The sequence below is a fragment of the Macaca thibetana genome, chromosome 15, assembly GCF_024542745.1.
Source record: "Macaca thibetana thibetana isolate TM-01 chromosome 15, ASM2454274v1, whole genome shotgun sequence".
Lineage (NCBI taxonomy): Eukaryota > Metazoa > Chordata > Mammalia > Primates > Cercopithecidae > Macaca > Macaca thibetana.
In genome coordinates, this window is record NC_065592.1 from 25804811 (window position 1) to 25827233 (window position 22423).

Genomic DNA, 22423 nt, shown 5'->3' on the forward strand with positions numbered 1-22423 from the left:
ATACAACTGGAAACACAGAAATAAACACCTACATCTATGGTCAACTGAGTTTTGACAAGGTTATCAGGACAATTCAATGGGGGAAAATAATGGTCTTTTCTACAAATGGCGCTGGGACAACTAGATACCCACATGTAAAAGAATGAAATTGGACTCCCGCCTCACACACATATAAAAATAAACTCAAAATGGAATACAGACCTAAATGTAAGAGCTAAAACTATAAAATTCTTAGAGGTTTATAAGGGAACATATGAACTGATTAAGTCTTTGTGACCTTAGGTTAGGTAGTGGTTTCTTGATACCACTGCCTGGATATGGCACCAAAAGCACAGAGAAAAATAGATGAAAGGACTTCAAAATTAAAAACTTTTATACTTTGAAGGACATCAAGAAAGTAAAAAGACAAGACACAGAATGGGAAAGATATTTGCAAATAATCTATAGGAAACTTGTATCTAGAATATATGAAGAACTCTCACAATTCAATAATAAAAGGATACAAAAAAACAATTAAAAATGGGCAAAGGCTGTTCACTGATATCATATACCTAGAAAACCCTAAAGACTTGTCCAAAAAGCTCCTAGAACTGATAAATGAATTCAGTAAAGTTTCAGGATACAAAAATCAATGTACACAAATCAGTAGCACTGCTATATACCAGCAGTGACCAAGTTGAGAACTAAATCAAGAATTCAACCCCTTTTACAAAAGCTGCCAAACAAAACAAAACAAAACAAAAAAACAACTTAGGAATACACTTAACCAAGGAGGTGAAAGACCTCTACAGGGAAAACTACAAAACACTGCGGAAAGAAATCACAGATGACACAGACAAATAGAAACACATCCCGTGCTCATGGATGGGTAGAGTCAATATCGTGAAAATGACCATATTGCCAAAAGCATCTACAAATTCAATGTGATTCCCATCAAAACAACATCATTATTCTTCACAGAACTAGAAAAAACAATCCTAAAATTTAAATGGAACCAAAAAAGAGCTCGCACAGCCAAAGCACAGCTAAGAAAAAAGAACGAATCTGGGGACAACACATTACCGGACTTCAAACTAAACTACAAGGCTATAGTCACCAAAACGGCATAGTACTGGCATAAAAATAGGCACATAGACCAGTAGAACAGAATAGAGAATCCAGAAATAAAGCCAAATACAGCCAACTTATCTTCGACAAAGCAAACAAAAACATAAAGTGGGGAAAGGACACCCTATTCAACAAATGGTGCTGGGATAATTGGCTAGCCACATGCAGAAGAATAAAACTGGATCCTCATCTCTCACCTTACACAAAAAATCAATTCAAGATGGATCAAAGACTTAAATCTAAGGCCCGAAACCATAAAAATTCTAGAACATCAGAAAACCACTTCTAGACATTGGCTTAGGCAAAGACCTTCATGACCAAGAACACAGAAGCAAATGCACAAAAAACATAGATAGATAGATGGGACCTAAACACAAAAGCTTCTGCACAGCAAAAGAAATAATCAGCAGAGTAAACAGATAACCCACAGACTGGGATAAAATCTTTGCAAATGCATCTGACAAAGGACTAATATCCAGAATCTATGAGGAATTCAAACAAATCAGCAAGAAAAAAATAAACAATCCCATCAAAAAGTGGCCTAAGGATATGAATAGATAATTCTCAAAAGAAGATAAATGAACGACCAACAAACATGAAAAAATGCTCAACATCACTAATGATCAGGGAAATGCAAATCAAAGCCACAGTGCAGTACCACCTTATTCCTGCAAGAATGGCCATAACTTAAAAATCAAAAAATAATAGATGTTGGCAGGGAGGTGGTGGAAAGGGAACACTTTTACTAGGACAACCACTATGGAAAACGCATGGAGGTTCCTTAAAGACCTAAAAGTAGATCTACCATTTCTTCCAGCAATCCCATTACTGGGTATATCTTCTTTGGAGAAATGTGTATTCAGATCCTTTGCCAATGTGGTCAATGAGCACAGGAACAGATGCTCAACATTATTAGCTGTCAAAAAAATGTAAATCAAAACTACAATGAAATGCCATTTCACATGCACTAGGATGGCTATTATCAAGAAGGAAGATGATAAAAGGTATAGACAGGGATATAGAGAAATTAGAATCTTCATACACTGCTGGTAGAAATGTAAAAATGGTGCAGCTACTTTAGGAAACAATCTGGTGATTCCTCACAGGATTAAACAGAATTACCTTACAGCTCAGTATCTCCACTTTCAGGTATATACCCAAGAGAGTTAAAAACATGTACATGACTTGTACATGAATGTTCATAGCAGCATTATTCATAATAGCCCCAAACTGGAGATCTACATGACCATCAGTTGGTGAATGGATAAACAAATTGTGATATATTTAGACAATGAAATACAACTCAGCAAAATAAAGGAATTATTGATAACACAGAACATGGACAAACCTCAAAAGTATGCTAAGTGAACGAAGTTAGACACAAGAGGCTAAATACTGTAGAACTCCATATGTAATAAAATCCACTAAAGGCAAAACTACAATGAAAGAAAGCAGGTGTTAGTTGCCAGTAGCTAGGGTAGGAGAAAGGGAATGACTGCAAAGAGGCATGAAGAAACTTTCTGGGTTGATGGTAATATTATTTTTACATTTTAGAGACAGGGTCTTGCTCTCTCACCCCAGGCTGGAGTGCAGTGGTACCAGGAAAGGAAGAAAGGAAGAAACCAGGAAAGGAAGAAAGGAAGAAACCAGGGTAGGAAGGAAGGAAGGAAGGAAGGAAGGAAGGAAGGAAGGAAGGAAGGAAGGAGGGAAGGAGGGAAGGAGGGAAGGAGGGAAGGAGGGAAGGAGGGAAGGAGGGAAGGAGGGAAGGAGGGAAGGAGGGAAGGAAGGAAGGAAGGAAGGAAGGAAGGAAGGAAGGAAGGAAGGAAGGAAGGAAGGAAGGAAGGAAAGAAGGAAGGAACAAACCAGGTGTGGTCATCTCCAAAATCCTAAACTCATGAGCTGCCAGCTTGCTTGCTGTCTGTCAAGTCTCCCAATCCCTCTTAGCTGTGGTCTTCCTGGCTGTACTTCAATGAGGAGGCTGAAAGAGATGACCTCTGAGAGGGCTTCCATCTCTGCTAATCTTCCATCAGGGTCTACCTGAGGCTGCACAGGGTGGATGTTGAGAGCGTGGGCTCTGGAGTTCACTGCGAGAGCTGGAATCCTATCCATAGCCTGCCACTGTGACTGCATAGCCTTGGACAAGTTACTTAACCAATTTGTGCCTCCGTTTTGTCAGCTATGAAGCAGAGCTGTTATGGGCACTTAACTCTGAGGGTTGTTCTGAGAATTAAATGAGTGAATATATGTAAAAGTCTTAGAACAAGGCCTGGCGCCAAGTAAAAGCTCAAATGCTATTGGATGCTTTTATTTTAGGAGATGTGCAACTTTGGGCCAGTGATTATGTTCTTTGAGCCTCGGTTTCATCATCTGCATAATGGGGATGAAAATGTCAACTACCTAATCAGGAAGATCTGATGAAATAACCTGTGTAAAGCTCTCAGTACCACAAGTGACGCATAGAAAGCACTTGCAAAATTTTAGTTATCTTTGGTATTATTACTGCCAAAGCACGCTTCTCCAACGTCACCAAGGCACACCAGGTTTTCCTATAGCACAGAAAGGAAGTTTATTAGCGGGAATTACCCTGTGCCATTCAGCAGCCCCATAATGAGATTGGTGTTATTCAAGGCTGATCCTCCTTATCGGCGGCGCTGTGAACTGCGCAGCTCATGATGCTTAATTTCTCTCTATGGAGCGAAGCCTTTAATCCCGATTCAGGGTGGCTGGGATTCAGCCTGGCTTTGCGCTTGATTGCCGGCCAGGCATTCTCTGGCTGCGCTGAACCAGAACAAAGCAGCCCGCGGCTCCACTCTGAAAACAAGTCAAGATGCTTGGGAGAGGTGGGGCCACCTCAAGGCTCAGCCCTGATTTGCATTTTAATGGTCTCCAGGGATGGGAAAGCACTGGCACCCAGGCTCTTCCCTAATCACAGCTCAGCTTCCAGAAGCTGGCAGGGCGCGGGCAGAGTGCCGAGGCTTCAGAGGAAGAGTGCAGGAGGCTGTGCTGTGGGAGTCTCAGGACCAGGTGATATGTTCAGGCAGGACCGGGGGTCCTGCTTCCCCATGGGGTCTAAACACCTTGAGCTGGCATTCAAGGCCTTCCCTGGTGAGGCACGGCTGACGACAAAGGAAAGCAGGGGGTGGCAAGCGTGGTGTGGGGTAGGTTGCTGGAGACAGGGGATTTTCAGGCCCTTTAGAGATGGAGACACAGCTTCCTGCAGGAGGTCACACAGTACCCAGACACACCAGTTAGAGCAGGTCTCCGAGGCAAGTGCCTTGGCTGCAACTCCAGAGCTCTGTCTTGATTTTACGTTCATTAGAAATAAATAATAGGCTCCCCCAAAAGATCATGTGATTTTATGCCTAGTATACAGCAGATACCCAATTAATATATGCTGGATGAATGAGTGAATGACAGAGACTACACTAACAGAACAGTACTTAGCCTAAAAGAGATTCTAGTACTGTAATACTCTATGCTAGTCAGGCCAGACCTGGGAGATGACGTGAAAGATTTGTACAATAACAATAACAGGTGAAATAACAGCAGGTACCAATTACTGAACCCCATTATATGTCAGGGACTTCTCACCCATTATTTCTAATGCCTCTAGAGAATTCCTCTGGGGAAAGGGGTGGAGGGACAGCTAGCTGCCTCCCCAGACTCATGCTTCCCTTTGCAGAGTGTCCAGCTGTGCTGGGACAGTGGCTCTGGACATGCTTCCGCTCATGGATTCAGGCTGGTCATGTGACTAATTCTCCACACTGGAATTTGAGCATCTACAGGTGTCATTTGTGGTCTGAAATGGTAAAGAAGTGTGCCTGCTCCACAGCCTCTCTCTCCATCCACAAAGAGAGAGGACGCCGATGATCTAGAGGAGGATGGAGCCACAAGAAAAAAGAGCCTTGATCCCTGAATGACCATGTGGAAGCCACCTAACGAGGTCATGTGCATTGGGCTATAATGTGAGTAAGAAGTAAATGATCTGTATGTGTAACCACTGAGAATGTGGAATTACTGACTTATTCCAGCAAATAGTGTCTCCCTAAGACTTGTGTTATGCTGTGGTGAAATATAATAAAAAGGTTGCCTGGAGAGCAGATGACTGCACCTGTAGCTCTAGAGCAGTGGTTCTCAAAGGGTTAGTCCCTGAACCAGTAGCATCAGCACTGTCTTAAGACTTACCAAAAATGCAAATCCTAGTCCTCACCTCTGCAGACCTACAGAATCAGAAATTCACAATGGAGTCTAGAAATCTGTGCTCTAGCCAGCCTCCTGGTGATTCTGATGTGTCCTCAAGTTTGGACAGAATTGCATTCTGGGACATAGGGTGTTAGTGAATGAGACTCTGCTCTGAGGCGGGCCTTAGCCCAGTTTGCCTTGGGCTGCATGTCTCTCCATCCCCACCTTCTGCCTCTGCTCATCTTGATCTCAAACCATGTTCCATTTCCACCTGCACATTTCGCTTCCAGGCTAGCTCCTACTTGGCCTTTAGGCCCAGCCAAGAGGCCACCACCTCCAGGAAGTCTTTTCAATTCTGTCCCATCTCTCTGTGTTCCCACAGAGCCTGTGCTGCCTCCCCACCGCCCCCGCCTGCAGAGCACAGACCAGCCTGTGCTAATAACTGACTGACTGGGGCTCCCTGCAAGCAGGTTCCATGTCCTATGAGCATTCTTTCCAGGAAAGAGCGGTCTTCCCCAGGCGCCTCAGGTCAGGCCCTAACCATCTCTTCCGTTTGCAGGAACTGAGGAAGGGGACGGGGAGAGGAGCTGTATCCCTGGTGGGCAGCGGGGCCCCTTACCTGCGTGGGATTGCATGTGCTCCAACAGGTTGTTGTAGAACTGGAACTGGATCCCACAGGCGCCACAGGTGTAGGGTTCTGGAGGGAGAAACGAGGCAGCCGCGTGAGGGGTGGAACCAACGCAGACACCTTCTGCTGGGCTGCAGGCAGCTTTGCAAGTGGGAACCCAAACACACACTGGGTCTCTGTGCTCAGGGCTCCAGGCCCAGCCTGCCTGCCTCCCCTGTCACTAGACCCATGAGGGAGAGGCTGGGGGAAGGAACAATGGAGAGAGAAAGCCATGCAGAGAGAGACCATTAGCTCAATTGAGCAGCTATTTATTGAGTGCTTACTGCGTGCCAGCCACTGTTCTGCACACTTGAGATGGGGGTAGCGGGGACAACATCAACATCAACAGACCAACGGCCCTCTCAGGGCAGAGACCGAGTCTCATGGTGTCACACCCCAGCTCTCTCTGTGGAACCACATGAGGTCACTATTTGCCAAGTGAACAAATGAATGAATGTATGAATGAACAAGAACCAAGGTAACAGACAAAAGGGAAGCAAGAAGGAAAAGGGTAAGAAGTGGAAAAAGCCACAGAGAAGCACGAGGAAGTGGGGATCCGATGGGGAAAGGGAGGAGGAGAGGGAGGGAGGAGTGAGGGACGGCACACGTAGGAACAGGTGCAAGGGGCGCAGGGGCCTGGATCACTCAGCTCTCTGCTCTCAGCATTCATGTCAGTGCCTGGCAGAGAAGAGGGACAAGGAGAGAAGGAAGAGGAAAAAGAAAGAGGGGTGGGAAGAAGAGCAAGGAAAAGAAGAAAAAGGAGGGCTGCAATGGGGCTCAGAAGAGGTGTCCTGAGGCTGCCCAATGACCGTGAATGGGAAGGCCTGAGCTCCTGCCAGGGCTGAGGCAGCAGAGCCAAGGTTGCTGCTCGTTAGGGCTCTGCCCCACTCCATCCAAACTGCTCCACCCGCCCAGGGCTAGACCTCAGCCTGCCTCCACCAGCTGCCAGGTCTGCCCGGGAGGGCAGCCCAAGGCCCATCTCACACAGCCTGGAGGTTCCAGGAGCACGTGGCTGGTTGAGTTCCTTCCCTGCCCTGCCCTGCCCTGCCTTGCCCTCTCCAGCCCCCCGACAGGACCATCACTTACTCTGTAGGAGAGGGAAAGGGTTGGAAATCAGGGGACTTGCAGTTTCTGCAAAAGAGAAACAGTTTAGCCATCTCTTCTAGTTCTGCTGTTCTGTGCTGATCGTCATAATTTTTATTCTTAATAACCAGTGAGCCAGATGGGGCTTTCAGAGGAGCAGAGAGCATCTGAGGGGCAGGCTTACAATCTGGGGTGGGGTTGCGGGGAGGCTTGACACAGAGGCCATGTCTTTCAGAGGATCAAGGTTTAATTACTGTGGGTGCTGGGGCCACCAGGCAGGGCAAGACAAGTCACTGCCATCCCTCCAGGACACCCTTCACTCTGAAAAAGTGAGGCCACATGAGTACCGGTGACAAGACATCCTTGCACGGCAGCTCACTTCGGGACAGGGAGCTGGCAGCTCCTTCTAGGTTCTGGCACCAGGGTGGGGATGTTTGGTACCAAACACCAGAGCAGCCACCGAAAGCGGCTGTGCTTTGGAGGGCTCCTGCTGGCTGGCATCTCTCCCTCACTTCTTGGCACTGCCAGAGGTTGGCAAGCCTCAAACGCAGCAGGCAGCACAGCGGGGCCAGATGGACGAGATGGGGAATCCTGGCTCCACCACTTATAATCTGGGGGACCTGGGGCAGCAATCCACCTTTCCTGAGCCTCAGTTTCCCACCCCAAAAAGTGGGGATAACAATAACATTGACCCGCACGGGGCTGTGGTAAGGAGGAAGACAGATAAGACATATAAAGCTCTGAACACATGCCAGGCACACAGTAAGCGCTCAATAAATGGCGGCTGCCAACAGCAGCAGCAGCAGTGCTTGCACTATCATTCCCGATTGTGAATATTAGTTCTGGGGGCAGGGGACGCGCAGAGGGTGCAGCATGGCTTGGCTGGGAGCACAGGGCACACCCGGAGACCTTGGTTCCAGCCCGGCGCTGCTACTTATTCTGTGTGGCCTTGGGCAAGTCACTCCATCCCTTTCAGGCCCACCTCTTGGAGAGGCTATGTAGATTACATTGTTCAAAATCTCATTTCCTTCCGCAGAGCAGTCATCAAATCACTTGGTTTACTTAAAAAATTAAAATGATCAACTATCAACACCAAAAAACCCTAACATCTGAGTATGTAATCTGTGCCAGGCACTCACTGAATGTTTACAACCGCCACGGGGCTATGTGTGTTCATCAAGCCACTTTATAGCAGAGGAGGGATTCAGAGACTAGCCTAAGTCACTAGTTAGCAAGTGGTGGAGTTGGGTTCACATGTGAGTAAGAGCCCGAAGTGGAGCTCCTGTTACTAGGCAGATGCCTCCACACTCAAGTCTGGGCTCCTGGTTGTCTCAGAGGGTCCCCAATGGTTGTGATGTGTTCGTCACCTGTCCACACCCAGGCAGTGCCCAGCCCAGTGCCTGGCACAGGCTGACACCTAATATGTAGTGAATTAAACTTCAACCATGCAAGAAAGTGAGTGTGTGCCTTCCCCTAATGTAACCACAATGTGAGAATTCCTCTCCCCTCCTGCCCTGCCTCTCAGGGTACAGACTAGCTTGCTGTGTTCTGCTCCGACAGAGGCTGCTGGTGACCAGCCAGGGCCCCCGCAGGCTGACCCTGGGTCTGGTGGGAGAGGCCCCTTGGCTGCTGCTCTGGACATTCTAGGGCTTTGTCGCGGTCCTGCACGAGGCAGGCCATCAGGGGGCGCCAGAGACCTCAGTTTAAACCCACTTAAGCAGGTAGGGGCTGGAAGGGAATCTTCGTTCTAATGGCTCCACGGCCAAAATGAGACCAGAACTTGGGGCCTCTGGCTCTCACAGCTCTCTCTCTCTCTGTCTCTCATTTTGAGACAGAGTCTTGCTCTGTCACCCAGGCTGGAGTGCAGTGGTGTAATCTTGGCTTACTCTAACCTCTGCCCCCTGGGTTCAAGCGATTCTCCTGCCTCAGCCTCCTGGAGCTGGGATTACAGCTACTGTATTTTTAGTAGAGGTGGGGTTTCACCATGTTGGCCAGGTTGGTCTCTAACTCCTGACCTCAAGTGACCCACCCACCTCGGTCTCCCAAAGTGCTGGGATTACAGGCATGAGCCACGGCGCCCGGTCTCTTAGAGCTCTTTCTACTGTACTTTCTTTGCTTCTCCTGTAAACAAACTGGCTGAGACGTCTACCCTAAACATATAGCAGTGGCTCTCTCAGGCCCAACCATCTGGGGTCAGCTGAGTTGATGCCGCAGGCTATGGGGAGGGGTGCTGCTCTCTCCATGGGGGAGACAGAGAGGAGGCACTGCCCATTGATGCCCAAGGCTCAGAGGAATGTCCCTGGAAGAAAGGGCCCCTCCTGCCTCTGCAGTCTCCCTCTAATTCCCTACTACCGGCCTCCTCCCAACAAGATCCATCATGCGCCACAAAGACCCCAGCCCACAGGGTGCTGCCGCACAGGATGGCCGTCAAGGGGCACGCTCACCGCTGGAGTTCTGTGAACTGCTGTTCGTCTCTTCAAAGTGGTTTTGTGCTTTGCCTTCTACTCTCCGACTGAAAGCGCTTTCTGCTGGGTGGGGGACAGGAGAGAGAAAGAACACAATGGTGATTGGTCAGCACTAGGTCTCAAGGGAGGGGTAGGGTGGGTGAAGGCCAAGGACTCTGCTGGGCCAACCAGCTCTCATGAGGGCTCCGAGACCCCAAGTCAGACCTCCCCAGGCTCCTCTGAGTGGCCTAGTCCCTTGGCAGGGCCGCAAGAGACCCTCCCGGCAGTGCCCAGGAGGCCAAGGCACAGGGTTGGGGGAGGGGTGACATGCCCCAAAACACACAGATGAAATCCAGCTGGAGAGCAGATGGCAAATGGGCCTGAGTCTCCCATCTTTGGCTCCCATAGAGCCACATTTCTGACACCAAGTCATTAGATCTACCGCCCACCACTCCCTGTCAGATTCTGCTGCCACAGGCCCCACCAAAGGGCAGAGATGATGACAGCATGTTTTCCGGTGATTCCAGCTCCATCAGCTAGGTGGCCCCTCGTGACGGGGAGGGCATCCTGGAACAGACGGCGTGACAGGGAGAGCCGGGGCAGCCCCACACCCCCAGAGGCCAAACCCAGGCAAAGTCTGGTTGGTGTTCACCCAGCGGAAGGGATGGGTTCCCCCTGAGTGACTACTGGGGTGTCTCTGCTTACAGGCTGCCATCTACCTGAGTGGCCTGCGCTCTCCCAGCACACTCTCTGGAAACCCTGCAATGCAGAGATAGGGTCCAACCAGGTGGAAAACCATGAGTTTATCCCCCACCCCCACCTGCAGAAGGTATCGAAACAGATGATCCGAGTTGGAAGACAGCCCAGCTTTTCCAAGGCGCTCTTGGCATGAGGGGGATGCCAGATGATCCAAGAGATAAAGACCTCAGGGAAGAAGTCAATTTGGGATGTGCAGCTGACCCAGTCCATTTCTTAAGGAGAAACAACTTGCCCAAAGATATCAAAGGCTCCGAGAAGTCTGCCCGGAAAGAGACCCATTTAGGTTTACTTAACCCAGCCTTCCCCAAACATCAGAGGGGTTCCCACAGAACCCCATTTTTAAAACATTACATTCTGAAATATCTCACAAAATTGGTGATCTTGAGAATGCACTTTGGGAAACAGCACTCTCACCTGGTCCACCCTGCTCCGGAAGAGCAAGTACTTAGTTTGTGGGCGCCAGGGTTGCGGATGGTCACGGGGCTGATGGGAAAGGAAGCCAGAGGCAGCGCCTGCAGGCCCTGCCCAATTCCCACCTCCCTTTGACCCCCATCATCCCACTGTAACAATGTCTCCTGACACAGGCTCCTTCCTGCAGAGGCTGCAGCTAACATTACAAGGACGACCCTCCCTTCAAAATGTGTCTGTGAAATGCCTGGGCTGACAGTCCCAGGGAGCATCTACAAATTGGCACAGAAGGCCCCTCTGTTCTTAGTCTAGGGAAAGTGGGGTGGGGGGCTCTCGTTCGCTGAGTACTTCCTATGTACCAGGCACTGGACCAGATACTTTACATCCATGGTCCCTTTAATTCTCCCAAGAGCCCTGTGAGGGCTGCACTGTCTTTCCCATTTCACAGGTGAAAAAACAGAGGAAAGAGTGAGATTGTCAAGTTCCTAGGGTCGGATGTGCTCCTAACCCTCCCAGATGGCAGAATCAGACTTCACTTTGGGGGCAGGTGCTTCCTTTTGAAAAAGGCCTAGGGTAGAGAAGTGACTGCCTACCCCATCTTCATCCTTGTGTACGTCGGGTGACTGGTACTCATCTATGGAGGACTTCTGACCAGCATGCTGGTAGAACTTACCACAATTGAGGTTGCAAACTCTTACACTGCTCAGCTGATAATGCACATTTTGAATAGCTTTCCTCGCCACAAGTACCTCTGGCTGAAAAATCAACGTGCAGTACCGGAGGTGAAATCCCATACAGGGACATGCCCATACATACACGAAGGGCCACTTATTCCAGGACGAGGAGGTCACTGACAGTTTCTTCCTCAACCACACACTATCTTACCTCCCATGCAGGCTCCTGCTCCCAACCGGATGCCCTCAGACCTGCCCAGCTGGTGAATCCAGAGGTGACCCCCACCCACAAGGCTTCCAAGGCACATGAAGGCAGCCTGAGGCCTGTCCCGTAGCTTGCTGAATGCCTACTCAGAGACGGACTGAAGCTGGAGACCGACCACGTACCACACCCTGTGGGCCACCCTCTGCAGAAACCGTGGGCATAAAACCCAGCCACAAAGTGCAAGAGAGAAAGCAAGATTTAAAAGCCATGATTCCATCATTTAGTGGAGCCAATATCTATCACCAATAAGACCGTGATGACCAATCTGCTTCTAACTAATTTATGCTACTGTTGAAAAACACAATGGCTACTGGCTTTTCTTAACACGGTACCTGAAAAACCATGACCTTCAAGGCTGATTGACTACCCTCTTTTTGGGAGATCTAAGCACAACAAACATATCTTCAAAGAATCACACCCTCGCCCAAAATTAGCCTCCTGAACTAAGGAGTTAAGGAAAGCACGGCTTAATCACTCGGCTGGGTTGTCAGTCACCGAATGAACCAAGTGGTTCCTTTACCTGAGTTCTCACCTTGATCATCTATTTATTTAAGAAATGACTTCGGTCTCCTGAGGACAACTGAAGGGCCCACGGTCCCAGAAGCACCACATCATCACTCTGCCCTACAACCCCCAAGTCCCGGCAGGTGGCCCAGGGCTGGTTCCATCCAAGCGGGAATCTAAGAATTCCTGACTGCTGCTCCTCAGCACACAGTGTGTCTGGCCAGTTTTCCTGGAGGAAATAACTTCTCGGAACTTTTTACTGTCTGTTTACCCCTCTGGAGCCAGAGTCCTTTGTAGTTTGAACTGAGGAAATGGTTGGCATCCACTGATTTCGTGCTGGGCTTATATCTCATGGAGGAGTTTCATGGGTAGTGCCACAGAAGGGGAGCGCAAGAGACCGGAGATCTAGGTTGACCACCCGGCTTATCCTGCTTTGTTGAGAGCAGATCCTTGTTGAAACAAATTTTTTTTAAATTAAGTTTTCTGAAAGGTGGGAAATGCACACTCATGCCAACAGGGTCCAGGCAGGCAACAGAAACAGATGAACTGGGTTGGATGTAAGACAGACAACACTGTGATCACAATGAGAAATAACACCTGCCACATGGCCACATTGTTGGGGAGGCAGTAGAGAGTGGTGGGGATGTGGCGAAGTGGAGAGCATACACTCTATTCAAGGAGGCAGCCAATTGTTGCCCTGTAGAAAAGTGAGTCCAGGACTGCCAGATCTGACTTTTCAATGTCAGGTAGAAATCAAAAGTTTTACATAAAATTTGATGTTCAAAAGCTGGCAACTAACTCAAAACATTTTTAAACCTTGTGAAGAATGTCAAATAAAACAGGCCCCTTAGGCCATGATTTGGGAAAAAAAATTCTACTACTTAAAAACAAAAGTTTGCAAACCTCCTTGTACAACCCTCTGATTTAAGGTGAGAAGACTCGGCTCAGAAATGTCAGGTGGCTTGCCATGGTCACAGAGCCAGCCAGAGGCAGAGCGGGACTCAGATTTGTCCCAGATCACTATGGGACTGCCACTCTCACTCTTGCAAGGGAACAACAACCCCAGGCACAGCTGTGGCAGGTGGTGAGAAGGGCAGGGGTGGAGAAAGTGTGGGGGTCACATAGGCCGTTGGTACCTGCGGTTGCCTTGCTTGCCGGAGATCCCGAATTTGGAGTGCGGAACGTCTGGGTTTGGGTGGCTGGAGGGGTGCGGTGTAAGAGGGTGGCGCATCGGACCACGGAGGCCGGAGCTTTTTTCCCCGACTGGTTCGTCTGGGTCTTCGCTGCCACGAAGCGTGGAGATGGGGAGACCTCTGGATGTGAACACTCTGAGCCCGTGTCTGGATCATCTGGTGGCTCCCACCCGGGGGCAGTACCTGAGAGGGTCACGCTCTCAGTCCCCGAGGGCCCTCCCAGCTGGCAGAGTGAGTGGCCTCTCAGGCCACCAGCCCCACAGTCCAGGGTTGGGACTCTCTCTGCCCAACCTCTTCTTGTGCCACAGAGAACAAGGATTCTCACTTAACTCAGAGCCAGAGAAAGTCCAGGAGTCTGGAACCTTCTGTTAGCTCATGCTTAGTTATCTGGTGGCCACCAACCAGCCCACTGTGTAGGTCACCCATAACCCTTGACCAGCCCAGTCTCTGGACTGACCAGTTCTTAGGGCATCTGAATTAGTTAACCCAGGTCCAAGTGCATCTTCTGGAATGTTGGTTTCTAAGCTCCCCTTCCATTAAAGGAAGGCTGGCTTGGAAGTTACAATAGGAAACAGACAGGCAGGGATGTGCCGGGGCTGGGGCAAGGCAGAGGGGCCTGATGGTGCCTCCAAGGTTTTAGGGCAAGGGGCTCTGTGGCACCTTGTAGGCACTGAGTGGGAACTGTTGCTCTCAGGGGATGCTGCTCGACCCAACGCCTGACGCTTTAATTGAAGTAAGTGTAGCAGTTCCCGGATGCTATCTGGGGAACCCTGCATCACCATTACCCAGCCCCCTGTCTCCCTCACCTGAAAATTCTGTAGAAGCTGGAGTCACTGAGAACCAGGGGCTGACTCTCAAGCGGTTTCCACCTCTGGTGGTCTTGGGGGAGCATCAGTCGGCCTCATTCACCCTCCCCTGAACCCTTAGCAGTGGTGGCCAATCCCTGAACCTGGCCACACTTCCACCATAAAAATGAAAGAGGAGGGGGCAGTGGTCTTCTCCTTCAGAGATCATGCAAAATCCACAACTCTCCCTGAGGGGCAGGAAGGGCGCTAGGCAGCAAGAGGAAGGGGGGGCCCTTTGGTACTGACCAGAGGCTCATAGAACCCCCAGGAATTAGTAACACCCGAGGGTACTGTCTTGACTCAGTGCCTGGCCACAGCCTTGACCTGCCTAGAGAAGGACCTGGCTGTTGCCCCCCCTGGCCCAGGCAGGTGGAGGCAGGCCCCATTATCTCCCTGCTCCTAGGACAGCGTCCGTCCTGAGCACTGTTTGCAGAGCTCAAATGAAAGGACCCCCTGGCCCACCACCTCTGCTCATTCCTGGCACAGATGGCGAAGCTCAGGCCCAAAGAAGCAGGATGCAGGGCCTTGCCCAAGGTCACAGAGGAACTGAGTGGCAAAAAGAAAAAGCCACTCTATGGTCCTTCATTTACCATGCTGGTGTGTGGGGTGAGCTGTGAGGACTGGGGCTGTCTGTTCTCTCCTGTGGAGGGTCACCCACTCCTCGCCTACAGTGGTGGCCAGATGCCGGGAGCAGGGGAGCTCTTTAGTCATGCCTCACTTAAACAAGCCCTCATCTGCCCACTCCAGCCCAGAAACAAATCCCAAGGCCTCAGTCTGCAGAAAACACTTTTGTCCCTTGTGACCTGAGCTGCCACTCTCAGGACTCTCTCTTTCTGAATCAGGAACTGACAGGTCGGTCTGGGTGGCAAAGGACACTTGTACACCTTCTCTCCCACTCTCCATCCCTCTTTCTGAGCCGAGGCCCTCAGAGGCCCTTGAGTCCCACCAGGGGACTGCTTGTCTCATAGTTTCCAATTTTTTTTTTTTTTTTTTTTTTGCCACAGAATGAACCGACACATTCAATGTTGCAATAGGCACCGGGAGTCCATTTCTAATATCTCTGCTGGCTTCCGGTGCAAGGTGGAGTTTGGGGACCACAGCTGGTGATTCACTGTAATGGAACCAGCCCTGAGTCTGGAGTGAGGCAAATCCACCTCTGAAGCCCAGCTCTGTAACCCTCGGCCTCCGCAATCTTGGAGACGACACCTCCCCTGTCTTGGCCTTTGTTTTCCCCCCTCGACTCCACCAACACTGGGATGATCCTCTCTGCCTAATCAGCCTCACACGGACTTTGTGGGAATCCAAGAAAGTCTCAGAAGCATCCTGAATGATAAACTGCTCTTCAAATGTAAGCAGCTATTACTGGTATTTTTCAGAGATTAAAAAAACTCCAAGGCCCAAAGGCTTATTCTGGCCACAGACATAATAAGTTTGTTGATGGCAATACACAAAGTTACTGCTGAGATGAGACAGGGCTCGAGTCTGCCGGCTGTGCAAGGATGTCTTTGGCACAAGGCCGTGCACTCCTCCGCTCTCCATGGCAGTGACCCACACAGGAACAGAGTTTCTGAGCAACAGCCTAATCAAGCTGCTTTCCCTTTGAGACCTCAAGCTCCATCCCTGCAGAATGACTCTAGGAGCCCCTCTGGATCGGCCCGCTACAGAGTCTACAATTCCTGCTGTAAAGATCCTGGCGTTCTGAGGGAGAGAGCCCCCGTTTTTTTCCCTGTGGCAGGGAGCTCAGGAATATGCATAAAGCACATAGTATCATAGGCCTGAGGGTATCACCTGTGTGCTCCAATCACCCTGCTTGAGACCCGCTCCCCTCTCCAGCTTCCTCGCAGGTCACTGAGCTCCTTGCCTTCTCCTATCCTACAATATCCTTTCTCTTTCAAGCTCATAGCCTTTGTGCATGCTATTCCCTCTGCCTCGAACATTCTTCCCTCCAACTTTTGACTGTTGGTCCTACATACTATACTTAAAGATCTCTTCCTTAGGGAGTCTGCCTCCTGAAACCTCCCCACCTGGGACCATTTATTTGTCAGTCCCCTCCTGTCTTCCCTTCCAAGGACCGATCACCATCAATAATGACACACAGTATGACTTGTGATCAATGGCTCTCTCCCCATTAGCGTGTATGCTCCAAGAGAGCAGGAAATCTACCAGCCTTGCCTGCCATGCACAGGGTGTCTGGCATGTTCCCTGATACACAGTGCTCAAGAGACATTGTGGAATCCGTGTATCAATGCATGAGTGGCCAGAAAATTTAAAGTCAGAACTGCCAAAGAAGAGCACATCGAAGATGGGATCCCAATGAGGGCACATAATGGGGCCATGAAGCTATCTGACATGTTATCCTCCCAGTGGTCCCAAGGGTATGAGGCAGATGGGGCTACTAAGGCTCAGAGAGGTATGGCTGTCAATTCTGGGTCACAGGGTGGGTTGGGCTGGGCCAGGATCAATGTCCCAGGCTCCTGACTCATTCTACTTAACAGTGTGCTCCCTCTGTTGACCTCACAGGGAACACCGTCATGCTGGAATTCCTACCTGAGCTCTTCCTGAGAAAGAATGAAAGAGTCTCAGACAGACTGGCTGACTTCCCCTGTAGGAAACACACATGCGATATCTACACACAAGAGGTATCTAAAAAATAACAGAGCACTGTGGTCTCCTTTCCAGAAAGCTGAACATTTAACTGGGCCAAAAAAATTTAGAGAATGCAAGGAGCAAAATAATTTAGAGAATGCAAGGATTCAAGAAAAGCAACCACACAATCAAGGGATGGAGAGACCAGGGGGTTTCCCTGAAACTTCCACGAGGTACAGGAGGATGAAAATGCATTGGAGGCGAATGGAATCATGTGCTCAAAGGCTGGAGGTGGAGATGAATGGGAGATGAGACTCAAGAGGAGTCAACCAGGGAACCCCTCCTTGTGGATCTTCATCTTAGAAAGAGAACTGGAGAACTCACACTTCTGGCCATGATGGAGTAACTGGAACAAGCCTAGCCTCCTGCAATATTCAACTATAAAGTTGGACAAAGGTGGTGCAGAACTGTGATTCAGGACAGAAAACATGATGTGAGCCCCATGGTCACTCTAGCTCTCTGCCTGGGGAGCTCCTCTGGACCAGGGCAGAGAAAGGTGGAGCCCAAACATCTCAGTGAATGAAGGAGACAGTGATCTGAGTTCAGGGCTTTTGAGGTGGCTAGAATTTGCACGGCAAATTAACAAAGAAGAGAGAATTGTGCAACAAAAAAGAACTCCAGAAATGTGCAGATGGGCCCCCTTGAAATCTGGCTGAGTACCAAACTATATTTGTGCAGAGTAAGTCTCTGCAAAGCCTAGCAAAAAATAGCTAATAGGGGGTGGGGGTGGGGGTGGGGGGCTGATTAAGTAAGTGAAGATTCAAAAGTCACACAAGAGTAGGAGATATTTTGGAGTTTCCCCCCGCCAGAGAGGAGAGACCTTGCTCAATACTTCAGGCATTCAGCTAAGAAATGGCCAGAAAGGCCACGCCTTAGAAGAGCTGCTCTAACTCCAGAATAAGAACTATTCTAGACCTGCCCTAACACAGCTTAAAAACCAGCTTTTGAAGTATTGAGTTGATTTGTAATTAACCACCTGCCAGAACAAAACCCTTTTCAAAGGAAGACAAAATCAAGTCAACAACACAGCATTCCCAGGATGCAGCATGGAAGAAACAATTATTTTTCAGGCAACACAGGAAAATGTGACTAGTAATCAAGAGAAAAACCAGTTAACGGAAACAACAGAAATGACAGGGAAGATGAAAAATAATGAAGAGAAATAAAAATTATAAAAAGAAGCCAAATGAAACTTAGATGAAAAATATGATAGCTGAAATAAAAAGTTCACTTAATAGATTTTTCTAATAAAGCAGGTTAGACACCACAGAAGAGAAGATCAGTGAACTTGAAGATGGGGCAATAGAATCTATTCAAACTGAAGCACAGAGGGAAAACAAGGCTGAAAAAATAAACAGAGCTTCAGCTGATCTGTAAACATTATTGATTATCAAACATCTATGTAATTAAAGTCTCAACAAGAGAGAAAAGAGAGATTAGGAAAGAAAAATATTCGAAGAAATACTGGCTGAGAATGTTCCAAATTTGGTGAAAAATGTACATTCATGATCCAAGAAGCTCAATGAATCTCAAACAGGATAAACACAAATAATGAAACTGCTAAAAATTAGTAACCCCAGAAATACTTAAAAGCATCCAGAGAAAAAAGATACACTAAATATAGATGAATAACAATCAGAATGATCTCTGACTTTTCATCAGAAACAACTTAAGCTAGAAGACAAAGGAATGATATTTTTAAACATAAAAAAAATTATCAGTCTAGAATTCTATATCCAGAAAAAACTTCAAAAAAAGATGTGAAATAAAAACATCTTCAGTTGAGAGAATCTTTCACCAATAGACCTACAATATAAGAAATGTTAAAGGAAGTTCTTCAAGAATTAAAGAAAATGATAATAGATGGAATTCAGATGTACACAAAGGAAAGAAAAGCAAAGGAAATGGAAAATATGTAAGTAAATATAAAAGGCATTTTCTAATTTCTCAGTTACTTTAACAAATTACTATTAAAGCTAAAAGAGTAATTGTTAGGTTTATAACACATGTAGGCATAAATGTATGATAAAAATAGCACAAAGAACAGGAGGGCAGTAAATGGGAAGTATACCATTGTAAGGCTTTTATATCATATGTAATGTGTTATGATATAAATTCATGGTGCTCTGTAACATATTAAACATGTATATTATAAATCATAGAGAAACCACTAAAGAAAAAGAGTTATGGCTAGAAAGCTAAGAGGTATTTTAAAAAAAATACTTGATTAATACTAAAGAAGGCACGAAAATAAGAAAAAAATGAACAAGAACAAATGGGACAAATAGAAAAAATACAAGATAGTAAACTTAAATCTAACCATATTAATATAGTATATTAAATGTAAATGAATTAAACATTTCAATTAAAAGGCAGGGATTACCAGGCTGGATAAAGAAAGGCATAAGAACCAACTATATACACATACTTCAAATACAAAGATAAAGGTAGATTAAAAAATGATGAAAAGAGATATACTAATACTAGAGATACGCAAATACTAATCCTAAGCAAGCTGTCATGTCTTACAGCAACCAACAAAGGAAATTTCAGGACAACAAGCATTACCAGAGATATAGAATGGCATTGCACTACTTTATAAAGGGTCAATTCATCAAGGCATAATGATGCTAACTGTGTGTACCTAATAACAAAGGTTCAAATTACATAAATCGAAGACTGACAAACCTAAAAGGGGAAACAGACAAATTCACCATTGGAATTGAGAATTTTGATGCTTCTCTGTCAGAACATAGTAAGACAAACTAATTTTAAAAAAATTGGGAAAGAGTATAGAGATGTGAACAATATTATCAACCAACTTAGCCTAACTGACACTACGAGATACATCTTTTTTTTTTTTGTCAAGTGGACATGAAACACACAGCAGAAGAAACCATAAGGTAGGTCATAAAACTTATCTCAATAAATTTTGAAGATTGGAAAATGCAGAATATGTTCTCTGACCACAATGGAATTAAGTTAGAAGTCAATAACAACAAAAAATCTGGATAATTCCCAAATATTTGGAAATGGAATATATTTCTAAATAATCCTTCCTACAAAGAAAATTTCAGGCTCGATGGCTTAACTGTTGAATTGTATAGAATACGTATGTAAAATAATACCAATTCTATATAAACTCTTCAGAAAATTGAAGAGAAGGGAGTACTCTTCCCAATTCTATGAGGCCAGCATTACTCTGAATACTCAACGAGACAAGAACATTACAAGAAAAGAAAATTGTACTGCTGGTTGGAAAGTAAAATGGCACAACTACTTTGGAAACCAATTTGGCTGTTGTTAAAAGTTAAACAACCATCTATCATATGATCCAGCCATTCCATTCTTAGGTATTTACCCAAGAGAAATAAATCATTTGTCCTTACAAAGGCTTGTACACAAATGTTCATAATTGCCTTATTTATATTAGCTCCAGAACAGAAATACTCTAAATATCCACCCATAAGTGAACAAAGTGATTGTAGCATGTGTATCTGGAAATGGAATACTACTCATCATCAACTAAAAGAGAATGAACTACCGATACATGTAAGCATAGATGAATCTCAAAATAATTACGCAGAGTGAAAGAAGTCAGACCTCTCTCCTCAAAAATACATACTTAGATACTGCAAGATTCCATACATGTAAAATTCTAGGAAATGCAAACTAATTTACAGTAATAGGAAGCAGATTAGTGTTTGCCTCGGGATGGGGAAGTGGTAAGCAAATTACAAAAGGGCATGAGAAAACGGTTGGGGGTGATGGGTATGTTAATTAGATTGTGGTGACCGTCTCATGGGTGCATGCATAGGTCAAAACTTCTCAAACTGTACACTTTAAATAACAGGCACTTTATTGTATGACAACATACTTCAATCAACATTTTTTTTAAAATTTCACCAGAAATATTCATTTTCTTAATTATGACCTTCGTTAACACACCACTGATTAAATATGGGGCATTCTGCTAATCCTAGGACTGTAGTTCCCTGCCCTTGAGGAGACAGTTTTGGGAATGATATCAAAAGCAAGTAAAATCCTGAGGAATTTTAGATATAAGTGAGAGGAAAACATGTTTCTGAAAACACATTACTGTATAAACTAACCTTGGATCTTTAAGTAATTTAGATGCCTATGCAAGAACTTGATTGTGGGGTTATTCCACAATGTACACATATGAAATAATCAAGTTATACACCTTAAATATATCCTATCAAAAAAAAACCAGAAGCTTCAAAGAAGGAAGTCATTTTATCTGGCAAAGAATAATCATCCCCAGGTTATAACTTTCTTCAGTTCATTTTACAGTTTGACTTTCTGATATGCTTAATGTGTTTTAATAAAGTATAGGAATGGTGAATTTTTTTAAGTCTATGTAATTCACCAGTACTAACAAAAGAGAATATAAGAATCCATAGAATCACCTCAAAAGATGGAGGAAAAAAACATGCAACATCAATTTATAAGAAAAACTTTTAATAAACTATAAACCAGAGGTAACTAGATCAACTGATAAAGGGCATCTATAAAAACCTACTTTAGCTAACACAATGCTTAACAATGAAAAACTGAACTCTGTGATTGGGAACATGGCAAAAATATTCACTGATTTCTTCTATTCAACATTGTACTGGACTGACCTAATCAGAACAGTGAGGAAGAAAAAAAATAAAAAGAATACAGATTGGAAGGAAAGAAATAAAGCTGTCTTTATTTGTGGACGACATCAATATGTAAAAGAAAATCCTAAGAAATCTACAAAAAATCTATTAGAACTAATAAGTAAATTTAGCAAATTTGCAATATACAAATTCAATACATAAAGATTGATTTTTTAATATGCAATAGCAGACAATTGGAAAATTAAATTTAAAAGTCACAGTAGTGTCACAAACCATAAAACACTTGGAGATACGGAATGAAATACGTGCAAGACTTCTCTGAAAAGTACAAACTGCTGCTGAGAGAAACTAAACAAGCCCTAAATACTTGGGGAAATATACCATGTTCATGGATTGGGAGACCCAATATTATTGTAATGATGGTTCTCCCCAAATCGATCTATAGATTCAATATAATCCCAAACAAACTCCAAGTTGCATTTTTTTGGTAGAAATTAGAGAAGACTCTAACATGAATATGGAAGAATAAAGTTCCTAGAATAGCCAAATAGTCTTAAAAAATAACAACGTTGAAAAATTAAGAGTAGCTGATTTGAGACTTACTAGAAAGCTTTCAGTAAGTAAGATAATGTGGAATAGGCATAAAGATAAACAGACCAACGGAAGAGAAAAATACTTACACTTATACATTCAAATAACTTTCCACAAAAGTACCAGTGCAAAGGAATATGAAAAGATAATCCATTCAACACACGGTGTTGCAATAACCAGGTATCTGTATGGAATAAAATGAATCTCAACTCATACCACGCATCATTTGAAAAATTAACTTGAAATATATCACAGACATAAATGAAAAAGCTAAAATTATAAGGCTTCTAAAAGATAATAAAAGAGGATATCTTTACCATTTTGAGGTAGGCAAGGATATCCTTGAGGTAGAACCCAGAAAGCACTAACTACAGAAAAAAATGACAACCTGGACTTCATCAAAATGAAAGACATCTGTTCATCAAAT

The 22423-nt window shown here is 45.8% G+C and overlaps 1 protein-coding gene across 1 annotated transcript in view; it reads right to left on the reverse strand.

Annotated features, from left to right (window-relative positions):
- Nucleotides 1-22423, reverse strand: part of ZNF618 (zinc finger protein 618) — a 562788-nt gene that overhangs the window by 4826 nt on the left and 535539 nt on the right. Inside the window, exons 13-16 of the mRNA XM_050760987.1 lie at nucleotides 13230-13469; nucleotides 9484-9567; nucleotides 7043-7087; nucleotides 5909-5986 (exon numbers count right to left, since the gene is read on the reverse strand). Coding sequence (XP_050616944.1) covers nucleotides 5909-5986; nucleotides 7043-7087; nucleotides 9484-9567; nucleotides 13230-13469 — 447 coding nt within the window. The remainder of the gene's footprint in view (nucleotides 1-5908; nucleotides 5987-7042; nucleotides 7088-9483; nucleotides 9568-13229; nucleotides 13470-22423) is intronic.